This window comes from Vicugna pacos, chromosome 19 (genome assembly GCF_048564905.1).
Source record: "Vicugna pacos chromosome 19, VicPac4, whole genome shotgun sequence".
Lineage (NCBI taxonomy): Eukaryota > Metazoa > Chordata > Mammalia > Artiodactyla > Camelidae > Vicugna > Vicugna pacos.
In genome coordinates this window covers 21,566,683-21,587,402 of record NC_133005.1, presented here as the reverse complement: position 1 = coordinate 21,587,402, position 20,720 = coordinate 21,566,683, and the positions used below count along the sequence as shown (strand labels likewise).

The following is a 20,720-nucleotide window of genomic DNA, read 5'->3' as shown; positions in this document are numbered from 1 at the left end:
TTGGTGTTAATTGCTGTGTCATTCCTTGAATGGCTGTGCTCTGCCCCCTTCCCTCCTGTCCCACTCTCACTGCCCTTGAACCTTGGACGGAGGCCAAGGGCATGCTGCAGGAACCATCGGATCCTAGAAGAACATCAGGTGACAAAGAGAAAAATTTTAAAGCTTGAGCTGAACTGTTGTGTGTGCATTTTAGCTGCTACCACACTTGCCTGTTCTTTTGCCCTTGTCCCTCGCCAAGGTTGCCAGGTGATAGGCACTCCTACTCCTGATCCCGTGGGGACATGAGAGCCCTGGGCTGGGTCTGTCCCAACACCCCTGTGAGACTGGCCCTGGGGCAGATTCTTAATCCTATTGTATTATGGAACCCTGACAAGGTACCTAGACTGCCCTACTCAGAACACTGATTTTAATTCCATGAGATAAAATACTGGGATTACAAAGGAGGCCAACGATCCTGAAATTGGTGTCAAAATAGTTTTTAAAAATCTGTCATATAGTGACACATGTGCTTCCTAAAAATTAGATCAAGTTGCAGGTCTATAACTACAGTAATTTCAAAGTAGTGATGAGCATAAATGATGTTTTGAGATATCCCCAACAGTTAAATAATGAGTTATCGAAATATCTATGACTCCTATTGTGAATAAAATCACACACTTTTGAGGGAAATGCTAAATTTCAGTTAAAGGCCGGGAGAAAATGAAGGTAATGTTTTCCCCCATTCCTGTTCACAGACCCACACAATGTGATCCAGCGCTCTTGGAATGCCAGGGACTCCAGGTTAAGAACACGGCAGGCACACTGAGGGCTGTGATCACCTTCCAGAGGGTCCCTCTGAAAGTCTGGTCATGGTTTTCAAAGCAGCCGAATCTGCCTGTTTTGAAGCCGAGCAGCAGTGGGAAGAAAGAGCGAGCAAACGAGCTGGTGGTGGGAGAAGGAACAGTCCATCAGAGTGGGCTCAGGACTCAGACTGGGATGGATCCGAACCCCCACTGGTTGTCCTGGGAATCTGCATTTTAAACAGAAGCCCTGGTGATAACTTCCACAAACATCCTAGAACTTTCCTGGTGCCTGTCCCAACCAGAGACTCAAACCAGAAGGATGGAGCCCCAGGAGGCTCCTCACACCTCCTCTGACTGGAGCGCAAGTGGCATCGTTGCTGGGAGGTGAACCAGCAGCTTCTGGGCCCTCCGGGGCCCCTCCGAGTGTAAGTGATGCCTGAAACGTGAGGCCACACCGCCCCTTCGCAGGGAAACCTGAGCGGTGGAGTGTGCAGCCGGATTGAAGGGCTGGGAACCTACCGCCTCCGTCCCTGCCTCTCTCCCAAACTTCACCCACCTCCACATTCAATCTCAAAGAAGCCAAGGAGCCCAGGAAAGGAGGCCAGCCACCATGAGGTCAGCAAACACCCCAGGCTGAAGGTGCCTGTGGATGAGCAAGCTTCGTGAACCCTGCTGACCATGAGCCGCCAGCTAAAGGGCCAAGGGGAGGAAGGTGAGTCCGCCCTCATCTCTGCAGGGTCCACTCACAGGGCTTCTGGACAGCAGGGAACCGGGAAGCAGATGGGGTCTTTTGAGGTACAAGGGTCTGTGTTTGAGTGCAAGGTCAGCCACTTGCTCGATGAGCAACCTCAGTCTGGTTGTGCAACGTCTCCCTGCCTCATCCACAAGATGAAGGCAGCCACAGCCCCCTTGCAGGGCTGTCAGAGGGACTAAGAGACGCTCGTGTCTGTGTTAATGTTGAGAACAGAGGCTGCCAGAACCTGCCGGGCTCCCTCAGCCTCCCGCAGTCCTGGTCAGCATCACCTTTCCTTAGCAATCCCCTCCACAGATTTCTCTGTCTGTCTGTCTGTCTGTCTGCCTGGGGTTGTGGAGATGTTCTGACCTCATGACTCTCCAGGGTGTCAGAGGAAGGTCAGGATGAGGGAATCTGGAGCTCATTGAGTTAAATAGTTGGAGCCAGGTTCCCTATGAGGCTCTGTAACCAGCTGGGGGTTCCCGCAGTGCGATGAGGGTGGTGCAGGGAGGGGACCCACCAGAGGTCAGCCATTCATCCCTGTTCCGTCTCTTACAGCAGGAGGTGGCGTGAGGGAGCAGGCGAGGAGCGGCTCTCCGGGCACAGGTGAGATAGGGGTGGGGTGTCCAGGGGGCCCTGCAGTCCGGCCACCGACCCAGCCTTCTCTTTCATCCTCCTGCCTCCCTCCCTCCCTCCCTCCCCTTGTAAGGAGGTAGTTTCATTGCGGAGAGGGGGCAAGTGCTGTTCAGAGAGGGCCTGCCCTCAGCCCCAAGTGTCAAGGGAGAGGCCCAGAGTTAGTGACACTGAGTTGAGCCTCAGGGAGCAGTGAACACTCAGTCACCAGGCTGGGGGGCTGGGAGGCGGGTGGGCAGTGGAGCCGGGCTCACACTCAGGCCACCTGACTCCCAGGGGCACACCCTCACCCTCCACGAAGTACTGGCAGTGGTGGGTCACCTTCCCATCAGGAATATGGACACAGCCCTTCTGTGAGCCAGCTAGGGCTATCCGGAGTGGGTCACCAGCTCCTGGAGATGCTGAAGAGCCAGTGGAAGTCACAGGTGGAAGAGAAGACCCTCTGCTGCCTTCAGGAAGGCGAGAGCCACACCCATGGGTCGGGCATCCTGCGCTTTAGGTCAGGAGACGTGTGGGTACAGTGCCATTTTCTCCTCGCAGCCTAGGCAGGGCCCTGCTTGTAGGTGGAGAAGCAGAAATCTCAGGAAGTGATAGACTTCTCAGAGGGGAAGGCCGGTTGGAAGAGATCCTCTTGCCTCATTCTGAGGGGAAAGGCCTTGTCCTGACCCCCTACACTGGCACACAGTATGTGGAGGAACTGGCCATAGGATCCAACCCATCTACCTCCTCTGCCAGTACCTTCTGTCTTGCACTCACTGCTCCCCCACTGCCAGGGCCTGAGCCTCTGGTGAGGCAGCCCCATGACAGTGGGGACAGGGGGACCCAAGAGCAAGATGTGCAGAGGGGCCCGGGATCTGGCAGGAGGGAGGCCATGGAGGCAGCACTGGAATCTCTGCACTCCTTCCTGCCCCCAGAGCTGCCTCATGGCCGCTATCCCACTTCCCCACCCGTCCTGCCTCCCCATCCAGTCCTCATGTCTGTCCAGAGACATGGGAGCGAGTGTGAGAAAGTGTTCGGTGCCCCAGTGTGGCTGGACCAGGACCCGTCCTTGGGGAGAGTCAGTTCCCTTGGTGACGCTGGGTGTAGTATGCCCAGGTCTAGTTCTCCATGTCCCATTTCCCTGTGGTCCTCCAGCTGCTGTCCCTTCTGCACCCAACCTGGCCCCGCTCTGCCCCAGCTGAAGGGGCCAGCCTTGCAGAGGTCACCTGTGGGCAAATGGTTCTTGAGCAGGACTGAAATGGGAAGTCATTTTGCCTAAAACACAAACATTTGTCTACTGAAATGTGCCACATACACACACACACAACCCCCACACTCTGGCCATTTTCTCTTACGCATGGAAAAGAGGAAATGGGTCCAAATTTTCACTTCAGGGACACAAATGGTCAAGGGATGCAATGAAATTAGAAAATGGGAATCTATTACATTAACTGAAGTGCAATTGCATAAAGATTTCCTTTTAAAATCTCCTCTGGATTCACCTCTGAAGGACCCGATATCCTATTCCTCCAGCTTATGGTCTACAAGAAGGAAAAAATGTCTGAGGATACAAGGTTTGTTTCGCAAAATAATTACAATTTGTTCTTCCATTCATTGAAAAGGAGGATCAGAATTCGCCTTCCTCTTGTATTTCGGTGAGTGTACTTAACTGTTAAGAGTTGGCGGATAAGCCGGGCCTACTGGGCCTTCCAGCTTCTCTGTTTTCCTTTCAGCCTCTTTTCCCCTCTGAATTTTCTAACTTGAGTCAGATACATAAAAGCAAGGAGGTCTGTTTTGTGTAAGCGAGTGCATTCAGGTTTTGGAGGTCTTCCTAATGTGACAGCTGCCTTCCTAGCTCCTAAATTATGTATTATGTGGAGTCTGTATTGACTATGAAAGAAAAACTTAGAAAGCAGCTAGCTTTCTGTGTAAAAGAGGCTTAGGGGAAGATTGAAGGGCAAATTCTGGCTTGCTCTCCACATTTCACATGAATTCTATTCTGTTGGGAAACAAGATTGCAACAGGAATTACAGCTTGGAAAAAATAAATGAGCCTCCAAGGTATGCCTACAGTGCTTGGACGAATACCTGGTAGGTACAGTTCGTTATGAAAAAGGAAATTGTTTCTTAGCTGATCAGGGACACACAAGAGTTCAGAAGAGGATGCAAACATATATTGACTTTCTCATCCAGTCCTTTCAAGCAATGTGGAGCTGGTCTTGGATGACCCAGAGACCCTTCTCCTTAATTTCTCGTCCATGCCCTCTGCTCCTCTGCCCTCTCTGAGAGCCTGGCTCAGTCCTAGAGCTCTGCCTGGAGTCATAGCTGCGGGGATATACACTTTCTCACATTCACTCCCATGTCTTTGGAGAGAGTGGATTTGTTTCTGGCCAAAGCCTCTCAGAGCATGGGGAAGAACAAACCCATCTTCCCCTGGCTAATACTGACCAGCTTCCTAACTTGGATGAGTTATTATTACACTTAAATAATTTGTTGTTGCGCTGTCTTACCCAAAACCCTCTTCCCATAGGAAGTGAGAAGGAGGAGAGGTGAGGGCAGGGGTGGGTAAGGGAAACCTGCCCCGCCATAATGCGATCGCCTGTCTTTGAGTCTGTAACCAGCACTCAGTACTCTTCACTCTGTCTCATCAGAGCCTGCAGTAATGGCAGCAATTGGAAACCAAAACAAAGCTTTTCTGGGGTCCTTTCCACCCACTCACTGCCTGACCCTGCCCGACACCTGCTCACTGTACACCCCCACACTCTAGCTTCAGATCTCAGTTTAGACGTTTCTACCTCCAGAATATCTTCCTCAAATCTGGGTGAAGCCCACCACTGCGCTTCTTGGATCCTAGAACTGATCACACGCCCTGTCTCTCCCACTAACTCAAAACTTGGTGACAGAAAGGATCTTGTTGGTGTCATTTACTGCTCTAGCCCTGTACCTTGAGCCGTGTCCAGTCAATGATCAACAGTGGTTTTGTACGGGTGAATGAGTTAGTGAATAAAAGGACAAATGCATCTCTTTTGAGTTTTTGACCAACTCAGTCAGCCAGGCAGGCATCTTGTCAGTTTGAATATGCTACCAATATCCTAGCTTGAGATCCAAGGAGGGGACTTTGGCTAGTTTATCTTATCATTGAACCTCAAAGCTAACCCTGTTTGCTCAATCCAGCATGCCCCAGCTTATATCACCCTTGCACAGATACTATCTCGATTGGACTTAAAAAACCCACCATACTTTGAGAGAGGTGCCTGTCGGTAGGTCAGGTTCCCTGGAAGCAGGGGTTGTGATGGGGATTCTCGCGCATGTGGTTTATCGTGGGCAGCTCTCAGGAGACAAAGAGTGAGGGAAGCAGGACAGTGCAAGGGAAGGAGCTGAGCAAAGATGTGTGTTCATCCAGAGTCTAGCCTCTGCCTGATCCCACGGGGAGCTCTGGAGCACAAATGAACCACAGACTTGCTCCGCCTTGAGGCAGGAGGACTGGGCTTTTGTACCGCATAATAATTAGCAATTGGCTGTGGGCTGACTTGAAGAGAGGACAAGGATGTAAACTCCCAGGCATTTCCCAGCAAGATGGTTTCCATCAACCACAGGCTGTCTTGGGAAGGGAGAAGCTGTGAGCTGTGAAAGCCAGCATCCACAGCGGCTAAGGGCAGATGCAGTGGCCAGGTAATGGGGGTCTGGGTAGACCACCAACAGCACATCCCTGAGTACCCACAAGGATGCTAATTCAGAGAGAACAAGCAACCTGCCCAGAGTTACCCAGCTAATAACCAGCAGAACAGGACTCTGGCCCGAGACATCTAGACTCTGAATCCCCAGCTCAGTTGCCCCAGTCCAGCCCCCCCTACTAGGGCCTTTGTTGAGTAGACCCTATGAGCCAGACCCTTTATTCCTGTTTTTTAATTAACCTTCCCAACCATGTAGGGAAATAGGGGCTACTGGAGCCATTTTACAGTGCAGAAAAGCTGTAATTTATCTGTGGTCACAGGTTAAATAGATGATAGAACTGATATTTTCATGTAGACCGGCCTAGCTCCAAACCTGTATTCTTTTTACAAGTAAAGAGATCTTACTGAGTGTCAGAGTAATGGCATCTGTTCTTGGGGGGAAGGTATAGCTCAGCGGTAAAAGTGCATGCCTAGCATGCACAAGGTCCTGGATTCAAACCCCAGTACCTCCGTTAAAATAAATAAGTAAATATATAAACTTAGTTACCTCCTCCCCAAAACAAAACCAATAAAAAAAAATGACATCTCTTCTCAAATGTCAGTCACTGCCATGTTCATTAACGCACTAATGGAGCATTAACACCCCCATGTTAGGAGATGAACTGAGACTCAGAGAGGTTAAGTGACTTGCTCAAAGACACCCAGCTAGTAAGTGGTGCAAAGATTGGTTATTAATACCAGAACCTGGTTACAATTTTTCCTACATTTAATTTATAAATGCCTGTATAGGATAGTTGTGCTTAAACTAGCGGTTGGGCAAACTCTTGGGGAAATTTCATGCTGTAGAGTAGATTCTGCTCAGCCAGGCCATTTGTCAATGCTGTGAAGTCATGATTTAAAACAACAACAACGTTCAGGCAGCGCTGAGGACCAGGACGGGAACTGACTCTGCTGCACTCACCTCCTGTCCTTTCCTTTATGCCAGGCGGGGAGTGAGGGGAACAGAGCCAGCCAGGGCCCTTCCTGTCTCAGGGGTCCAGCCTTACCAAACAGAGGCCCGTGCTTGGCCTTGGCCCTGAGGATCAGGAGACAACTCTGCTCTGACCCCAAGGGACTGCACCCCCAAGAAGAGGAAAGCAGGTGCCTAGGTCTCTACCCGAGGTTATGTGAGAGTGTGCGAGTGCCAGCCAGTCAGAGGAAGGAGACAACTTTGATCCATACCAGAGGCTGTGTCTGAAAGAAGTGGCCGTTGGAACCGATAAGCTCCAGGAAGCATCCTGGACACCTGATTTCTCATAGCAGAGGGTTGTGGGGGCGGCGTTTTCCTGGAGTCAAGGCCCACGCAGCCAGGACTGTTCATTCCCTGCCTCTGCAGGTGACAGGTCTGGGAAGAGACCCTCGAGGAAGCGGACTTACAAAGCCGAGGATGCACCGGGCAGGCGTGGAGCCCAGCCTGGCCAGAAGGAGCGGGCTGGGGGCAGCCCGAGGCCGGGGTCTCCCCGGAGGAAAGAGGCAGAGCGCAGGGGACGCCAAGAGCAGCTGGGGGAGCGGGAGCGGCGAAGCGCAGCAGAGAGGACCAGCGAAGGGAGGAGGAAGAGGGACAGGACGGCTTCCCTCAGGGAGCAGAGAGCACCCCCAAAGAAGGAAAAGGAAGCGATGTGGAAGCAGCTGAAGAAACACAGGTGTGTTGTGACCCGGATTCAGGCGCGTTTCAGTCTGCCCTCTCCCTCTACCCCCAGCCTTGCTCCCTTCCTTGATCTCAGCTAGATGTCCCCTCCCTAGTGAAGGGACGGCCCCTGCTGTCTCCTCCTGCCTCTCTTTGCCCCTGCCTTTGCTCCAGCCCAGCTCTCTGCGTCTGGTCTGCAAGGAACCAGGATGAGGATCACAGCCATCCCCGGGGGAGTGGCCACTGGCACTGCCAACTCAAACCCCTCCTATAGCGTAGGTGCAAGCAGGGGCTCCGAGTGGGGAGGTGACATGGCAGCAGGATGGGACAAGATCCCAGTCATCCTGAATTTCAGCTGCTGACACACCAGTAGCTCTTGATGAGAGCAGAGAGAAATTAACAAAATGAATTCAGAAATCATCACGATTTCCCACTCTGACCTGTGTCCTCTTCTGTGAAATGTGGCTTTGCTCTAGAAGACCTTCAAGAGTTCCGCCAGCTCTGAAATTCTAAGATTTGGGGGTTTGATTTATTTGCTGTGTTTCCTTTGTTCCATTAGCATTCGCACACGGGTGGTGGACAGAGCCAGTTTATGGAATCAGTTGGGATTTTAATTTCATTTTTTGCTACTGATTTTGATGGGACATCTCCCCCTCTTTGCCTCCCTTTTTCACTTCACTCACTTCTCAGGCTGTTTTAAGAATCCCTATTGATAATAGGCAGGGAGGCTTTTGAAACAGTTGGAAACAATTTGAAACAGTTGAAGAGTTTTGAAACCAGGATTGTGGTGAAGAGTTGGTGCTCCTCCCACTGGGTTCTAACAGACTTTCTTTGCCTACATCCTCATTCAGGTGTCCCACCAGACTTCTCTAACTTCACAGAGAGGAAATTGAGGCCCTCAGAAGGAGCCACTGGTTTCTTCCGTCACCCGTGCCAGCCACCCCTGGCCCAGTTAGGGCCTTTGTCTATTATCTGGTTGTCCTTGGACATGAACTAACAGGGTAAAGGGTGCACGGTGTCCTTAGCAACTGAAGGAGAACTTGAATGCATCACTAATGGGTCCTGGAGCATCCTGAATTTTAGAGGGAGGCTATCCCATCCAAAACAGACCACAGGTGTCTGGATGCCAGATACAAAATGGCCTTTGTGTCATTTTCAGCTGAGTGCCCTGGCAGGACAGAGAAAGATGAAGAATGCCCAGTCCTGTTCCCCAGATGCTGACAGTCTAGCAGGGGAAATAGAACAGGGCATCAGCTGTCATAAGACAAAGCAGAACGCAGTGCGTAAACGAGAAAGGATTTGATGAGTGTGTGTTGTTGGGGGATGGGGCATCAGGGTTCCTCCACAGAGAAGGAAAGCATTTCAATAAGGCTTGGAAGCACAGGTGGAGTTAGGACAAGCAATGGGAGGGAACACTATGCAGACTCAAAGGCAGATCTCCTAGGATGTGCAGGAGATAAGACAAAAAGTCCCTGTGCTCCAGGCTTTCCAGCGCTCAAGGGCTAGGGCCCCCTCCTCTTCACTTCCCTCCTATGATCTCTCCTTTGCTTCTCAGGAGTTAATGAGAAGCTAAATCTCACAGAGGCTGCTTCAAACTGGTCTCTAAAACCTGCAATAACCAAAGCCCACATCCTGGTATTTCCATGTAGGAAACTTGCCAAGTTAAAGACTGCGCAGGCAGAACCCTTCCCCAGCTCTTCCCTCACCACCCATCAGCTGCTGCCAACTCAGCTGAGAGTCACTGTTTTTGAGTGAAGGAGGCTGTGAGCAGCACAAACAAGAACTTGGATTTTGCAGCATCTGAGTACACACTCTTGTCTGTGAGTTGGCGAGGGTCATCACACCGTCCAGCTGGGCATTCTCTGCAGCTGTGTTGTCCAGTACACTAGCCACTAGCCACACGTTGGGCACTTGAAATGTGGCTGGTGTAACTGAGGAACTGAATTTCTTTTCTTTTTATTTATTTTTATTTTTTACTGAAGTGTAGTTGACTTACCACATTAGTTTCAGGGGTGCAGCAAAGTGATTCAGTTATACACATACACACAAATATATATACATATATTTTCAGATTCTTTTCCATTGTGGAACTGAATTTCTAATTCAATTTAATTTTAATTCAGTATTAATACCACTGATTTAACCCAAGAGCTAGTGAATTTACTTAACTTGAACAGACAAATGTAGTTCTGAAAATGATTTAACTTTCAAGCCAAAGCATTTCTTCTTAAAAAAAAAAAAACTAATTTTGTCAATACAGAATGCGAAAGTCCAAGGAAAATGATATTCTGTTACTTGATTCATTTATCAGGAAACTTAAGCATGTCTAAAACAATGTGGGTATGTGAATCTACTCTTTCAACTACATATATTATGAAATCTAAATATAGATTAAATATGTTCGGTGAAAATTTCACGTCTGATGACATCTGCTGTGAGGACAAGTCGAACGTCGGATTTTTAGGACAGTACAGAAAGAATGTAAAATATCTCGTTAGTAATTTTTACATTGACTACATGTTGAAATTATAATTTTAAATATATTGGGTTAAATGGAATGTGTTATTGGTAGGGAGAGTATAGCTCAGTGGTAGAGCGTGTGCTTAGCATGCATGAGGTCCTGGATTCAATCCCCAATACCTCCCTCCATTAAAATAAATGAATAAAAATAAATAAACCTAATTACTTGCCCCTCCCTCCAAAAAAAACACACACACAAATTTTTGTCTGTTTCACATTGTTTATTTAACAACAGGTAATAAGAAATCAAATTTAATAGTCTGTACAATGATCCAAACTTCATATCTATAAGGGATCAGCTTTAATTGCATGATTTACAAGTTGAGGGTTTTTGCTTTCTATTTTCAAGAACAAAAAAAATTTAATGAAATGTATTTTAAAATTAATTTTACCCACATCCTTTTATCATTTTAATATGGCTACTAGAATTTTTTAAATTAAAATACATGGCTCATATTTATTTCCATCAGGCAGCCCTGCACTGGGGTGTGTTGTGTTGGGAGGACTCAGAGAAATGGAGATTGGGGAGCAGCCCTGGCGGTGGCTTGGGCTGCAGGACAGGGTGGTGGCCTCCTCTGCCAGGAGGTGGGAGTTGAGCAGGGCAGGCCTGTGCAGGTGGTCAGAGCTGGGAGCGTGGGGAGCATGGCCCACCTGTCTTGCTGTGGTCTCCTCGCATCCCCCAGAACACCTGAGGACCCTTGCCTCCTCCTCACTCTCCTCTGCTCCTCCCTGCCTCTGCTCCAGGTCTTCCTCCTCGGCCTCCAGTGCCCCTTGTGGGGAGTCTCTGTCTGAGGAGGAACTGGCCCGGATTCTGGAGCAGGTGGAGGACAAGAAGAAGCTCATTGCCACCATGCGGAGCAAGCCCTGGCCCATGGCGAGGAAGCTGATGGAGCTCAGGTGAGCGGGTGTGGTCGGTCAGGGCCTCTCCACGTTCAGAAGGCTCAGCTCCGCTGATGGGTATGGGAGTCCCTTCCTCCTCTCCACCCCAAGAGGGCTTGACAAGAAGCGGGATTCACCCTCCCGCCCTGCTTTGGTCCCCCACCTCGTCCCCGACACAGCACAGCGCTGAGAGGGGTGCCCATAGAGCCGGGCCTGTTGGCCAGCGATGAGGATCTTGGCCCTCTGGCAGTGCCCCACCCCTCGCTGCCTGGCCAGCTCTTCTGTCCCAAGTTCCACTTCATCTGGTGGCTTCTGTGCCTCCCTCATAACCCAGCGGAGATGCCTTCTTCAAGGGGCTTTCTGTGACCCCCACCTCAACAAGTTCAGACCTCTCGTGTTCTTCAAGCACCACAGTCTCTCCATGTGTCACACACTCACGTGCAGCGTGGAGAGCAGGGAGAGGGTCTGTCTTAGCTACGCTTGTGTCTCGAATACCTACGTGGGGCCAAGCTTGCAGTGATGCTGCATGAGTACCGTCTGGCCCCGTACCCTCGCCCCAACTGCTATTTTCAACTCAGCCACTTCCCTGGTTTCCGTAAGACAGGCCGGCACACCAAGCGTTTTATAGCTCAAGTGCCTTCTGTACTTTGGAGAGAAGGACAGGAAGTTTCTACTTAAAAAGTCCCATCCAACGCTACCAACTTCCTCCAAGTCCCGCCTCAGTCTTTCTACCACAAGTTTGGGGTGACGCCCCCTTCCTCCTTCCTTCTGGGTAAAGCCATTTCCCTGGCTCCTCTCACACCTGAGTTGCCTCATTGCTCAAGTCAAACGCCTCGCCCTTTATCACATAGAACAGTTTGGCTGCCATATTTTGACGTTCAGCCTCACTGTTTGTGCACAAGAGGCCCAGCAGAGATGCCGGCTGCGCAAACACAGTGCAGACCCTGGCAAGAAGCCTGGTAAACAGACCTTACTCCACTGCCCTGCAAATGTTTGCATTTTCTCCAACTCTGCTGCAGGAAGAAGTGGCTCCGTGCAGTGCCCTCCAGGCCAGCGCTGACCAGCAAAACTTTCTCTGATGGTGGAAGCATTCTAAATCTGCACTAATAGCGCAGCCGCCAGTCACATGTAGCTAGTGAGCACTTGGCAAGTGGTCAGTGCAACTGAGAGATGGAATATTTGTTTTATTTTAACTTATTTCAATTTAAATCATCACATGTGGCTGGTGGCTGCAGTTTGGGCAGTAAGGACAGCTGCAGGCAGTGGGCTGTCTGCCTTCCCACCTCTCTTTTTCTGAGTCTCTTCTTCCTGATCCCCCAGGGCTGGGTTCTTCCTCCTTCCATCTGTCACTCTGACAGAACCTCACCCCCACTCAGGTGTCACCTGAACACATCTTTTATTAACAGTGGAAAAAGAGCAACCTTGATGCTTATGGAAATGAGATCTCCAGCTAGCTGGAAGTCTCAGGGACCATGAAAATCCCTGAGGGCCATTCAGCTGGCCAGAGGAGAAGTCTGCTCTGGGTGGGAGTGGGAAGTGGCCAAGGCCTGAGATGTTGAAAAGACTCTTGTCTCTCTCATTGGAGCAGGGCTCCCTGACAGACAGTGATCTCTTCCCGCCAGGCCTCCCTCCTTCCTCTTCCCTCTTACAAGACTCTCTATCCCAGACTCAAGTCTTGGGCTCTCCAGCCTCTGGGTCTTCACCCCAGCAATGCCGCTGCCAGCCCACCTGGCCACTTCCTAATACACCCTGTGAGACTCAGGCCACGTGTCCCCACTACAGGCAAGTCCCATTGCCCCTCCCTGCATTCAGACTGAGTTAGTTACTGCCTCTCCGATCCCCGAGACGCTGCCCCTCACTTGCCTGGATGCTCTTGTGTGCAGAGCTGTGTCTTACTCATCTTTTACTATTCTTTCTTTTTTTTTTACCTATCACCAACATTTGCTGAGCGCTCCCGATATGCCAGCAACTGTTCTGGGTGCTATATGTGTAACAATTCATTTCATCCTCATAATCACCCGCTGATGTAGGTGCTATTGTTATTGCCTCCATTTTCCTGATGAGCAAACTGAGACACAGAGCAGTCTAGTAATTTGCCCAAGGTCACACAGTGAGTTAAGTGGAATTCTGGCTCCAGAACCTGCACTTTTAAATGTAATTGCCTGTCTAGAATTACTAGACATTCTAGAATATACCTCTTTGTCTCCTGTATGATTTCCTCTTCTGGCAGTAAGGTCTTCAACTGCAGATAGCATCCCCAGACTGTATCGTTTTTTTAGAAGCGATGGTGTGGGAACCCTAGTCTCTGGCCCACTCAGGCAGCTGGCTGACCTCAGCATAGTTGCCGTAGACAATCAGAGAAGGATGTTAAGGTATAAAGAGCAATAGCAGTGAACTGGGGCAAGCTTACATTCATACCTCTACCATATCTGGGTGGCTTTGGCTGGCTATTGAATCCCCTTCAGGCTGATTTCCTTCCCTTAACCTCCGTAAGCTTCCCATCCCTTATCTGTTAAAGTAGGAATAATAATAATATCTCCCTTGCAGAGTTGTTCTGACAAATGCAAAATATTTATTTACATGCTCAGTATATTGTATGCAATCAATAAGTAGTAGTTATTGCTACTGTTAAAGCATGAGCATCTTTTGTGCCAGACACCATGCTGAGCTCTGAGAGGAGAATGGTAAGCATATATGAATCAGAGAAGACATCATTAATGTCCACATTAGTAATGACACAAGGCAGGCTGTGATGTTGGCAGAAGAACCTCTAATGCCCATGAGTTAGGGATATTTGCTTTAATCATAGAATTAACCAGGTGTGTCCCTCAGCTTTGTCAGAAACCTGATGTGTTAGAAAACTACCCGAAGTGCTTGCTTCCTTCAGAGAGATCTGAAGAATTCTACCTCCAGGAAGATGGAGTGGACATACTTCTCCATGTTCTTCCCACTAAGTACACCCTAAACCCTGGATAGTGTATGTGAAGCAAAAATTAGAAACTCAGAATGGTGGAGAGAAGAAGGCAGACTGGCTAAGGACCTCAGGGCCAAAGAATGACAGGGCATTGAGTTCCAGATTTCCTTTTTGCCTTATGTATCCAGACTGGATAATGGAGAAGCTGGCAGCCCCAAAATGCCAACAGACACAGACAAAAACAGTTCAAGAAAAGTTTGCTCTCTCTAGCTGAAGGATCAGGAAAAGGACAGCCTGGCAAGGCAGAAAACTTGTAGACAATAACAACCCTATTCCAGCCAAACACCACAAGCAAAAGTGCAGCCCTAGTTCCACCCCAGCAGCAAAAGCCAAGTCGGGAAGCCTAGCTTTCCTCCATGCCAGGCTGTAACATGGTGCCCACAATCCTTCCACTAAGGTGCTGAAGAAGGCCAAGTGGAGAGCAGAGACTTTCATCCCTACTGGGCAGTAATGAACCCTCCCTCTCCCCATGGTATCAGTGGAGGCCGCATGGGGAGTCTAAACTTTCACCACCAGCTGGCAGTTACAAGGTATCCCTTCCAGCCAGGATGATGTGAGCCTGAACTCCCATCCGTGGTGGGAGCCTGAACTCCCAGCTCTGCTCAGTAGTAACAAGGAGCTCCGGCCCAGCCCCAGGTGTCAAAGGAAGCCAAGTGAATAATCTGGACTTCCACCTGGAAGTAACCAGGCAGCATCCCCCTTCAGCTACTGGAGTGGTGTCAGTGGAGTCCTGCTTAAACACAGGATTTAAATACGATCCAGAGCCTCATAATGTAATATCTCAAATGTCCAGGCTTCAGTTGAAAAATCCCTCATCATACCAAGAACCAGGAAGATCTCAAACTGAATGACAAAAGATAATCAACAGATGCTAACATCAAGATGACACAGATGTTAGAATTATCTGACAAAGATTTGAAAGAAACCATCATAAACAGATTTCAGTAAGCAATTATGAACATGTGAAAGAAATGAAGAAATAGAATGTCTCAGAAAATGAAAACATATAAAGAAGAACAACTGGAAATTTTAGAAGTAAAAAATATAGTAACTAAAATTTTTAAAAACTCAGTGAATGGGCTGAACAGCAGAATGCAGAGAACAGAGCAGAGAATCCATGAAGGTGAAGGTAGAGCAAGAAGAATCACCCAATCCAAACTACAGAGAGAAAAAGTGAACAGAGCCTCAGAGACATGTGGGACTATACTAAATGATCTAACATTAGTGTCTCCTCCAAATCCCTTGTCCTCGATATGAAAGGAAAAAAAGAGTCTTAAAAGAAAAGAAGAAAGGGAGTGGGGCTGAAAAAGTCTTCAAAGATATAATGACTGAAAGTTTCTCAAATTTGGCAAAACAGAAAGCTAAACAAAACCCAAACAGGGTAAACCCAAAATAATCCATGTTCATACACATCATGGTCAAATTTCTGAGTACTTACAAGCAGTCAGAGAGAAACAATGCATTACTATGGAAGAAAAACAATTAGAATGACAAATTTCTCATCAGAAGCCATGGAGGGCAGAAGGTGTTGACACAATTCTTCAAGTGCTAAATGAAAAGAATTGTCAGCCCAGAACTCTATATCCAGGAAAAATATCCTTCAAAAATAAAGGAGAGGTGGGGAGGATACAGCTCAGTGATAGAGCTCATGCTTAGCATGCACAAGGTCCTGGGTTCAATCCCCAGTACCTCCATTTAAAAAAAAAAAGGCTATACAAATAGATACACTCAAAAGTGCTTTAGATGAAACAAAATGGAGTCCTAACAATGTTCAAGAAACCCACAGAAAAGCATGAAAAAAAGGAAAGCAAAAATGGAAAACATAACAGAAACCAAGAAATAAAATGACAGGTTTAAACCATAATATATATATAATTACATCAAATGTTAGTGATCTAAATACATCAATTAAAAGACAGAGATTGGCAGAGTGGATTTAAAAGATGATCCAACTATATGCAGTCTATAAGTAACTCACTTTAACACAATGTATGTGTGCTGAGAGTAAAAGGATGGCAGAAAATATACTACGCAAACATTAGCCGAAAGGAAGTAGGAGAAGCTATGTAAATATCAGATAAAGTCAACTTCAGAGTAAAGAAATTACCAGGAAAGAGAGGGACACTACATAATGATAAAAGGACCAATCCACCAAGAAAACAGGATAATCCTACACACATACGCACCAAAGAGATCAGTGGCTTGGATTCTACGGTGTATTAATTTTCAAGTGCCGTGTAACAAATTACCCCAAAAGTTAGTAGTTCAAAACAATAATAAACATTTATTATCTTTTATTGTTCAGAAATTCAGGAGCCGCTTAACTGGGCAGTTCTGGCTTGGGGTCTCTCATAAGGTTGAGTCAAGATGTTGGTCAGCACGTCAGCCTTCAGAGGATAGGGCTGGTGAATCCACTTCCAAGGTTGCTTACATGGATGAAAAGTTGGTTCTGGTTGTTAGCAGGGGGCTCAGGCCTCTCCATAGGCTGCTTAAGTGTCTGCCTAACAAGGCAGCTGGCTTTCCCCAGAAGAGGTGGATTTCAAAGGGAAAGCCACAAAACCCTTTATATCCTAGTCTCAGAAGTCATAAACTATTGCTTCTACCATTTTCTAATCATTGGAAGCAAATCATTAAGTCTGGCCCACATTCAAGGGGAGAAGAATTCAGTTCTACATTTTAAAGGGAGGAATGTCAGATAATTGCTAACATAGTTTAAAACCACCACATATGGGAAGCCAGGCAAACTAAGTTAACCTCAGCTGCCCTCAGACTGATTCAGTGACGTCCCTAGAGCAGATGCCGTGCCTGGCTGATCTGAATTTCTACTTAGAGTGAGCTCAACATGTTTGATCCTTGTCTCCACAACTGAAAAATAAAAACTGCTTCGGGACAAAGGAAAACAACAAACCAGCATAGCCCACATCACCTTCGACCTCTAGCCACCTCCAGCCATCTCCTTTTGGCCACCTGTGTTTTCTGCCTTTATCCAGATGTCTTCTGGAACTCAGGCTGGCCGATACACTCTCCCAGCATTCTGCATGGGACAGCAAAGCTCTGTAAGGATGCCACCAGATGCAAGCTGCCCTGTGTCTATTTTTACCTCTGCTTCTCAAAATTAAGGGGGAGGTTTTGGAGGTATATAGTCTCTCTGAGAGATGCTTTAGGTCAACTTCAGAGTGTTCCCTCGTCCAGGCAACTTGGGGAGCAGAGGGCTCCTCACATCAGCTCCCTGGGCTAGTACAGAAACTTATCAGCTGCTCACTCCAGGAGCTGCTGTTTTCCCAGAAGGGGGCGGGTGACTGCCTGCTAAGAGAAATCACTGTGCTCACCTCACACATATTTACATATTTAAGTCTCATAACATTATCCCCATTTTTAGATGCAAGCTCTGCCACTCCAAAAGGCAGAGAATCCTGCCTGGGTCTCTCCGGCACTAAAGCCACACAATACACCCCTTCTCTCCCAGCAGTAATCACTGGCCACCCTGACTGTGTCTCCCCAGCTGCTATTTAGGCCACTTTATTGACAAGAATATTTAATAGACAAACCCGTCCACGTATCTCTCCTGCAGTCTTACTTGGATGTTCCCACACTCACCCAACGTTCATGTACTCAACGAATATCTCCTGAATGCTATATTTGTTTTTTACTGCTGTTCTAACAAACTACCACAAGCTTAACAATTTAAGACAATATTCACTTATTAGCTCACAATTCTGCCGGTCAGAAGTCCAGCATGGCGCGGCTGGATTCTCCACTCAGGGTCTCCCCGGGCTAAAATCAAGATATGGGAAGGCTGTGGTTCCCTCCCATGTGGGACTTGAGGTCCTCTTCCAGGTTCCCTGGCCTTGGACAGAACTTTTTCTCTCTTGCCTTCCATGTGGCGTCCTCCAGAGGGGCCCCAGCAACAGAGGGTGGAGAATACTCTCTCTTCTAATTTCGCTGATTTCCCCATCTGCCACATCTCTCTCTGACTCTCCTGCCTTCCTCGTCTGAGTTTCTAAGGACTCACATGATTGCATGGCCCCTTCCAGATATTCAGATAGTCTCCCTAAAGTCAGTAATCTTAATACATCTGCAAAGTCCCTTTTCACATTCATTGGTGTACCACCAGGGGGCAAAGGTCATGGGAACCAAAATTCTGCCTACAGTGCCTACCGTGTACCAATCACTATTCTTGGCTTTTGGGAAACTTCAGTGGACAAAACAGACAAAATGGCCCGCCTTCGTGGAACTCACACTCTAACTAGGGATGTAAAACCCTTAGGGCTTTCAGCCATATATACATCCTCAGAGTTCAGATTTCTTTTGCTTGGGTGTTAATTGAATTCCTGCCTTTTTCCCCCCCTAACCAGGGAGGCCCAAGAATTTGTGGAGAAGTATGAAGGAGCCTTGGGAAAGGGGAAAGGCAAGCGACTCTACGCCTGTAGGATGCTGATGGCTAAGGTGTGTGGTGCAGAGCAAACCTGTGGGAGGACTTGCTCAGCTCCTGAACTTGGGTGACATCCCAGGCCCCTACCCTGCTTCACTGTTTGTGTTCGGCTCCCCCAGAATCCTGAGCATGAGGTCCAGTCAGCCATTCTGATTTGTCCCGGAATAGAAACCAACTGTATCCTGTCCATATCTCTATACACATCTGTAGGGGGCGTCAATATACTTGAGACTTGTTTCCTCTCCAGGGAAGAACTAAACTCGCAAAATCAGTGATGCTGGATCCACTGGGATCTTATTTTCCAGTCCAGATCAAGACTCATTGACTTGGTGGAGACCAAGAAGGGCTATGGTGTCATCTGAATCATACAGACAATAAACTGTGGTGTTGATGGGGCATAGGGACAGCTCTGCTGTGTTGAGTTATGTCATAACCTGGTCTTCTGATGGAGGCTCGGGTAATGTTCTCTGATTGGACATTTATTGTGGAACTTATTGAATTAGCCTTCCTTTACCTACTGATTTGAAAAACTATCATTTTCAATCACTTAATCCTTGCATTGCGCCTGTTTTAGAGCTTTTATTGAACTCATCATTTCAGCTGTTAATTCTGTGCCTCATAGGGCTAGCTTCCTCTTTTTACCTTTGTTTTTCAAAAATATATTGGCCAGTCTTGCCTACGTTTTCATATGCATTTGTTTTATTTTGTTTGCATTCTTTTTTTTCCTCCCATATGCATTTGTAAAATCACTTTGGCAATTTCCAGTTATATCCCATTGAGGTTTTTTTTGGAAATTTTTTTAAATCCTTGATTTAATTTGGGAAAACTTCTTAGCTGTACAATATTTAGTCTTTACATCTAAGAATACCATACATTTCTCAAGACTTATTTTTACATCCTTCAGCAAAATTTGTCATTTTTCTTTATAGAGACCTTTTCCATGTCTTATGTTTATTTCTACAAAGTTTATGTTTAGTTGCTTTTGTAAATGGGATCATTTTCTATTTATTTAATAACTCGATATTGCTGGCATGTAGGAAAGCTACATATTTGTGTATTAATTTTTATTTTTGTTTTTTTTAATGGAGATACCCGGGATTGAACCCAGAACCTCCTGCATGCTAAGCATGTGCTCTGCCACTGAACTATACCCACCCCCGTGTATTAATTTTTAAATCTGGTTCCCCCCTTGTACTCCCTTATTAGTGCTAATTGTTTTCATCTGATTGTGGATGTAAAGATGCTTTTTCTTGGGTTCTTCTAAATCATTCCTATCCTAAAGTGTGAGTTAACAATCCTAGAACAGTTTCAAATGATGATGGTGATCACAGGTCTCTTTGCTTTTCCATCACTTTAATGAAAATGACTCTAGTGTTTCACTTTAAGTAGATGGGAGTTTCTGCCTTGAAACAGATCTCCTTTCTCACTTCCATTTCATTGGAAATAGATGTTAGATTTGATCAAATACTTTTCCCTTCTCTTAGTAAACTTACTTTTATTTCTGGAATAACCTTAGTCATAATCCATTATTTTTAACTCCACAGGCATGTCTGATTTTTCAGTATTTTATGATTTTTACATAAATTTTCATAAGATTGATCTGAATTTATGTGTGCACATGCATGTACACATGCTGTCTTGGCAAATTTTAATACTAGGGCTACACTTGCTTTATAATATTAAATAAATAGCATTATCTCCTTTTTATGCTGTAAATCAGTTTCTAGAGCACGATCATTCATTTTTTTGGAAATCCAAATGATGACACCCTTAAAACTGTATAGATCAGGAAGCATTTTTATAGAATATCTTGGTAATTTTTAAAATGTTTTTCCTGTTTTGAATATTGGTTTATCCAAGTTTTAACTTTTTTGGGGGGCCATCTTAATATTTTATATTCTTCCCTAAACTTGATCATTTCATTAAGATTTTCATATGTATTAACAGAAAGTTGTATATGGTAGTTCCACAGTTTGTGTAAGTTACATTCTATATATGTTAAGTTTGAATCCTTTTTATTCCTAATATTACTTTTTCTCCCTTTTCTGTTACAGTTGCCTGACAACTATCTATGAGTCATTTTGTTAATTTTATCTTAAAACCATTTACCACTGAACTGCACACTCAGATCTTTTTTTTTTCCAGTTGAAGAATGTGTGCTTCAAATACATCTGATAAATGATTCTGTTCAATCAGGTTTCAATTCAAATGTATGTAGCTTCTTTGTTAGGAAAAGGATGGCTGCCAAGCCTCCGTTCTTTGTGTTTACTTTCCCTCATTGTTTTTAATTCTTTGCCTTCTTTCTCTTTGCATTCTCAGAAATTTCTCAAGTTTATTCTCAATATCATTGAATCAATCTTCTTCTGTCTCAAAGTGTCATGTTAATTTTCATTCTATTACTGAACTTTTAGCAACCTTGTAATCAGTCCTTCCATACTTTACCTGTGTT

At 46.6% G+C, this 20,720-nt stretch overlaps 1 protein-coding gene across 1 annotated transcript in view; it reads left to right on the top strand.

The window, feature by feature from the left end:
* Nucleotides 1-1,325: 1,325 nt before the first annotated feature.
* Nucleotides 1,326-20,720, top strand: part of TMC2 (transmembrane channel like 2) — a 56,883-nt gene continuing 37,488 nt past the window's right edge. Inside the window, exons 1-5 of the mRNA XM_006207316.3 lie at nt 1,326-1,494; nt 2,074-2,121; nt 7,176-7,482; nt 10,731-10,883; nt 18,195-18,285. Coding sequence (XP_006207378.2) covers nt 1,461-1,494; nt 2,074-2,121; nt 7,176-7,482; nt 10,731-10,883; nt 18,195-18,285 — 633 coding nt within the window. The 5' untranslated portion in view covers nt 1,326-1,460. The remainder of the gene's footprint in view (nt 1,495-2,073; nt 2,122-7,175; nt 7,483-10,730; nt 10,884-18,194; nt 18,286-20,720) is intronic.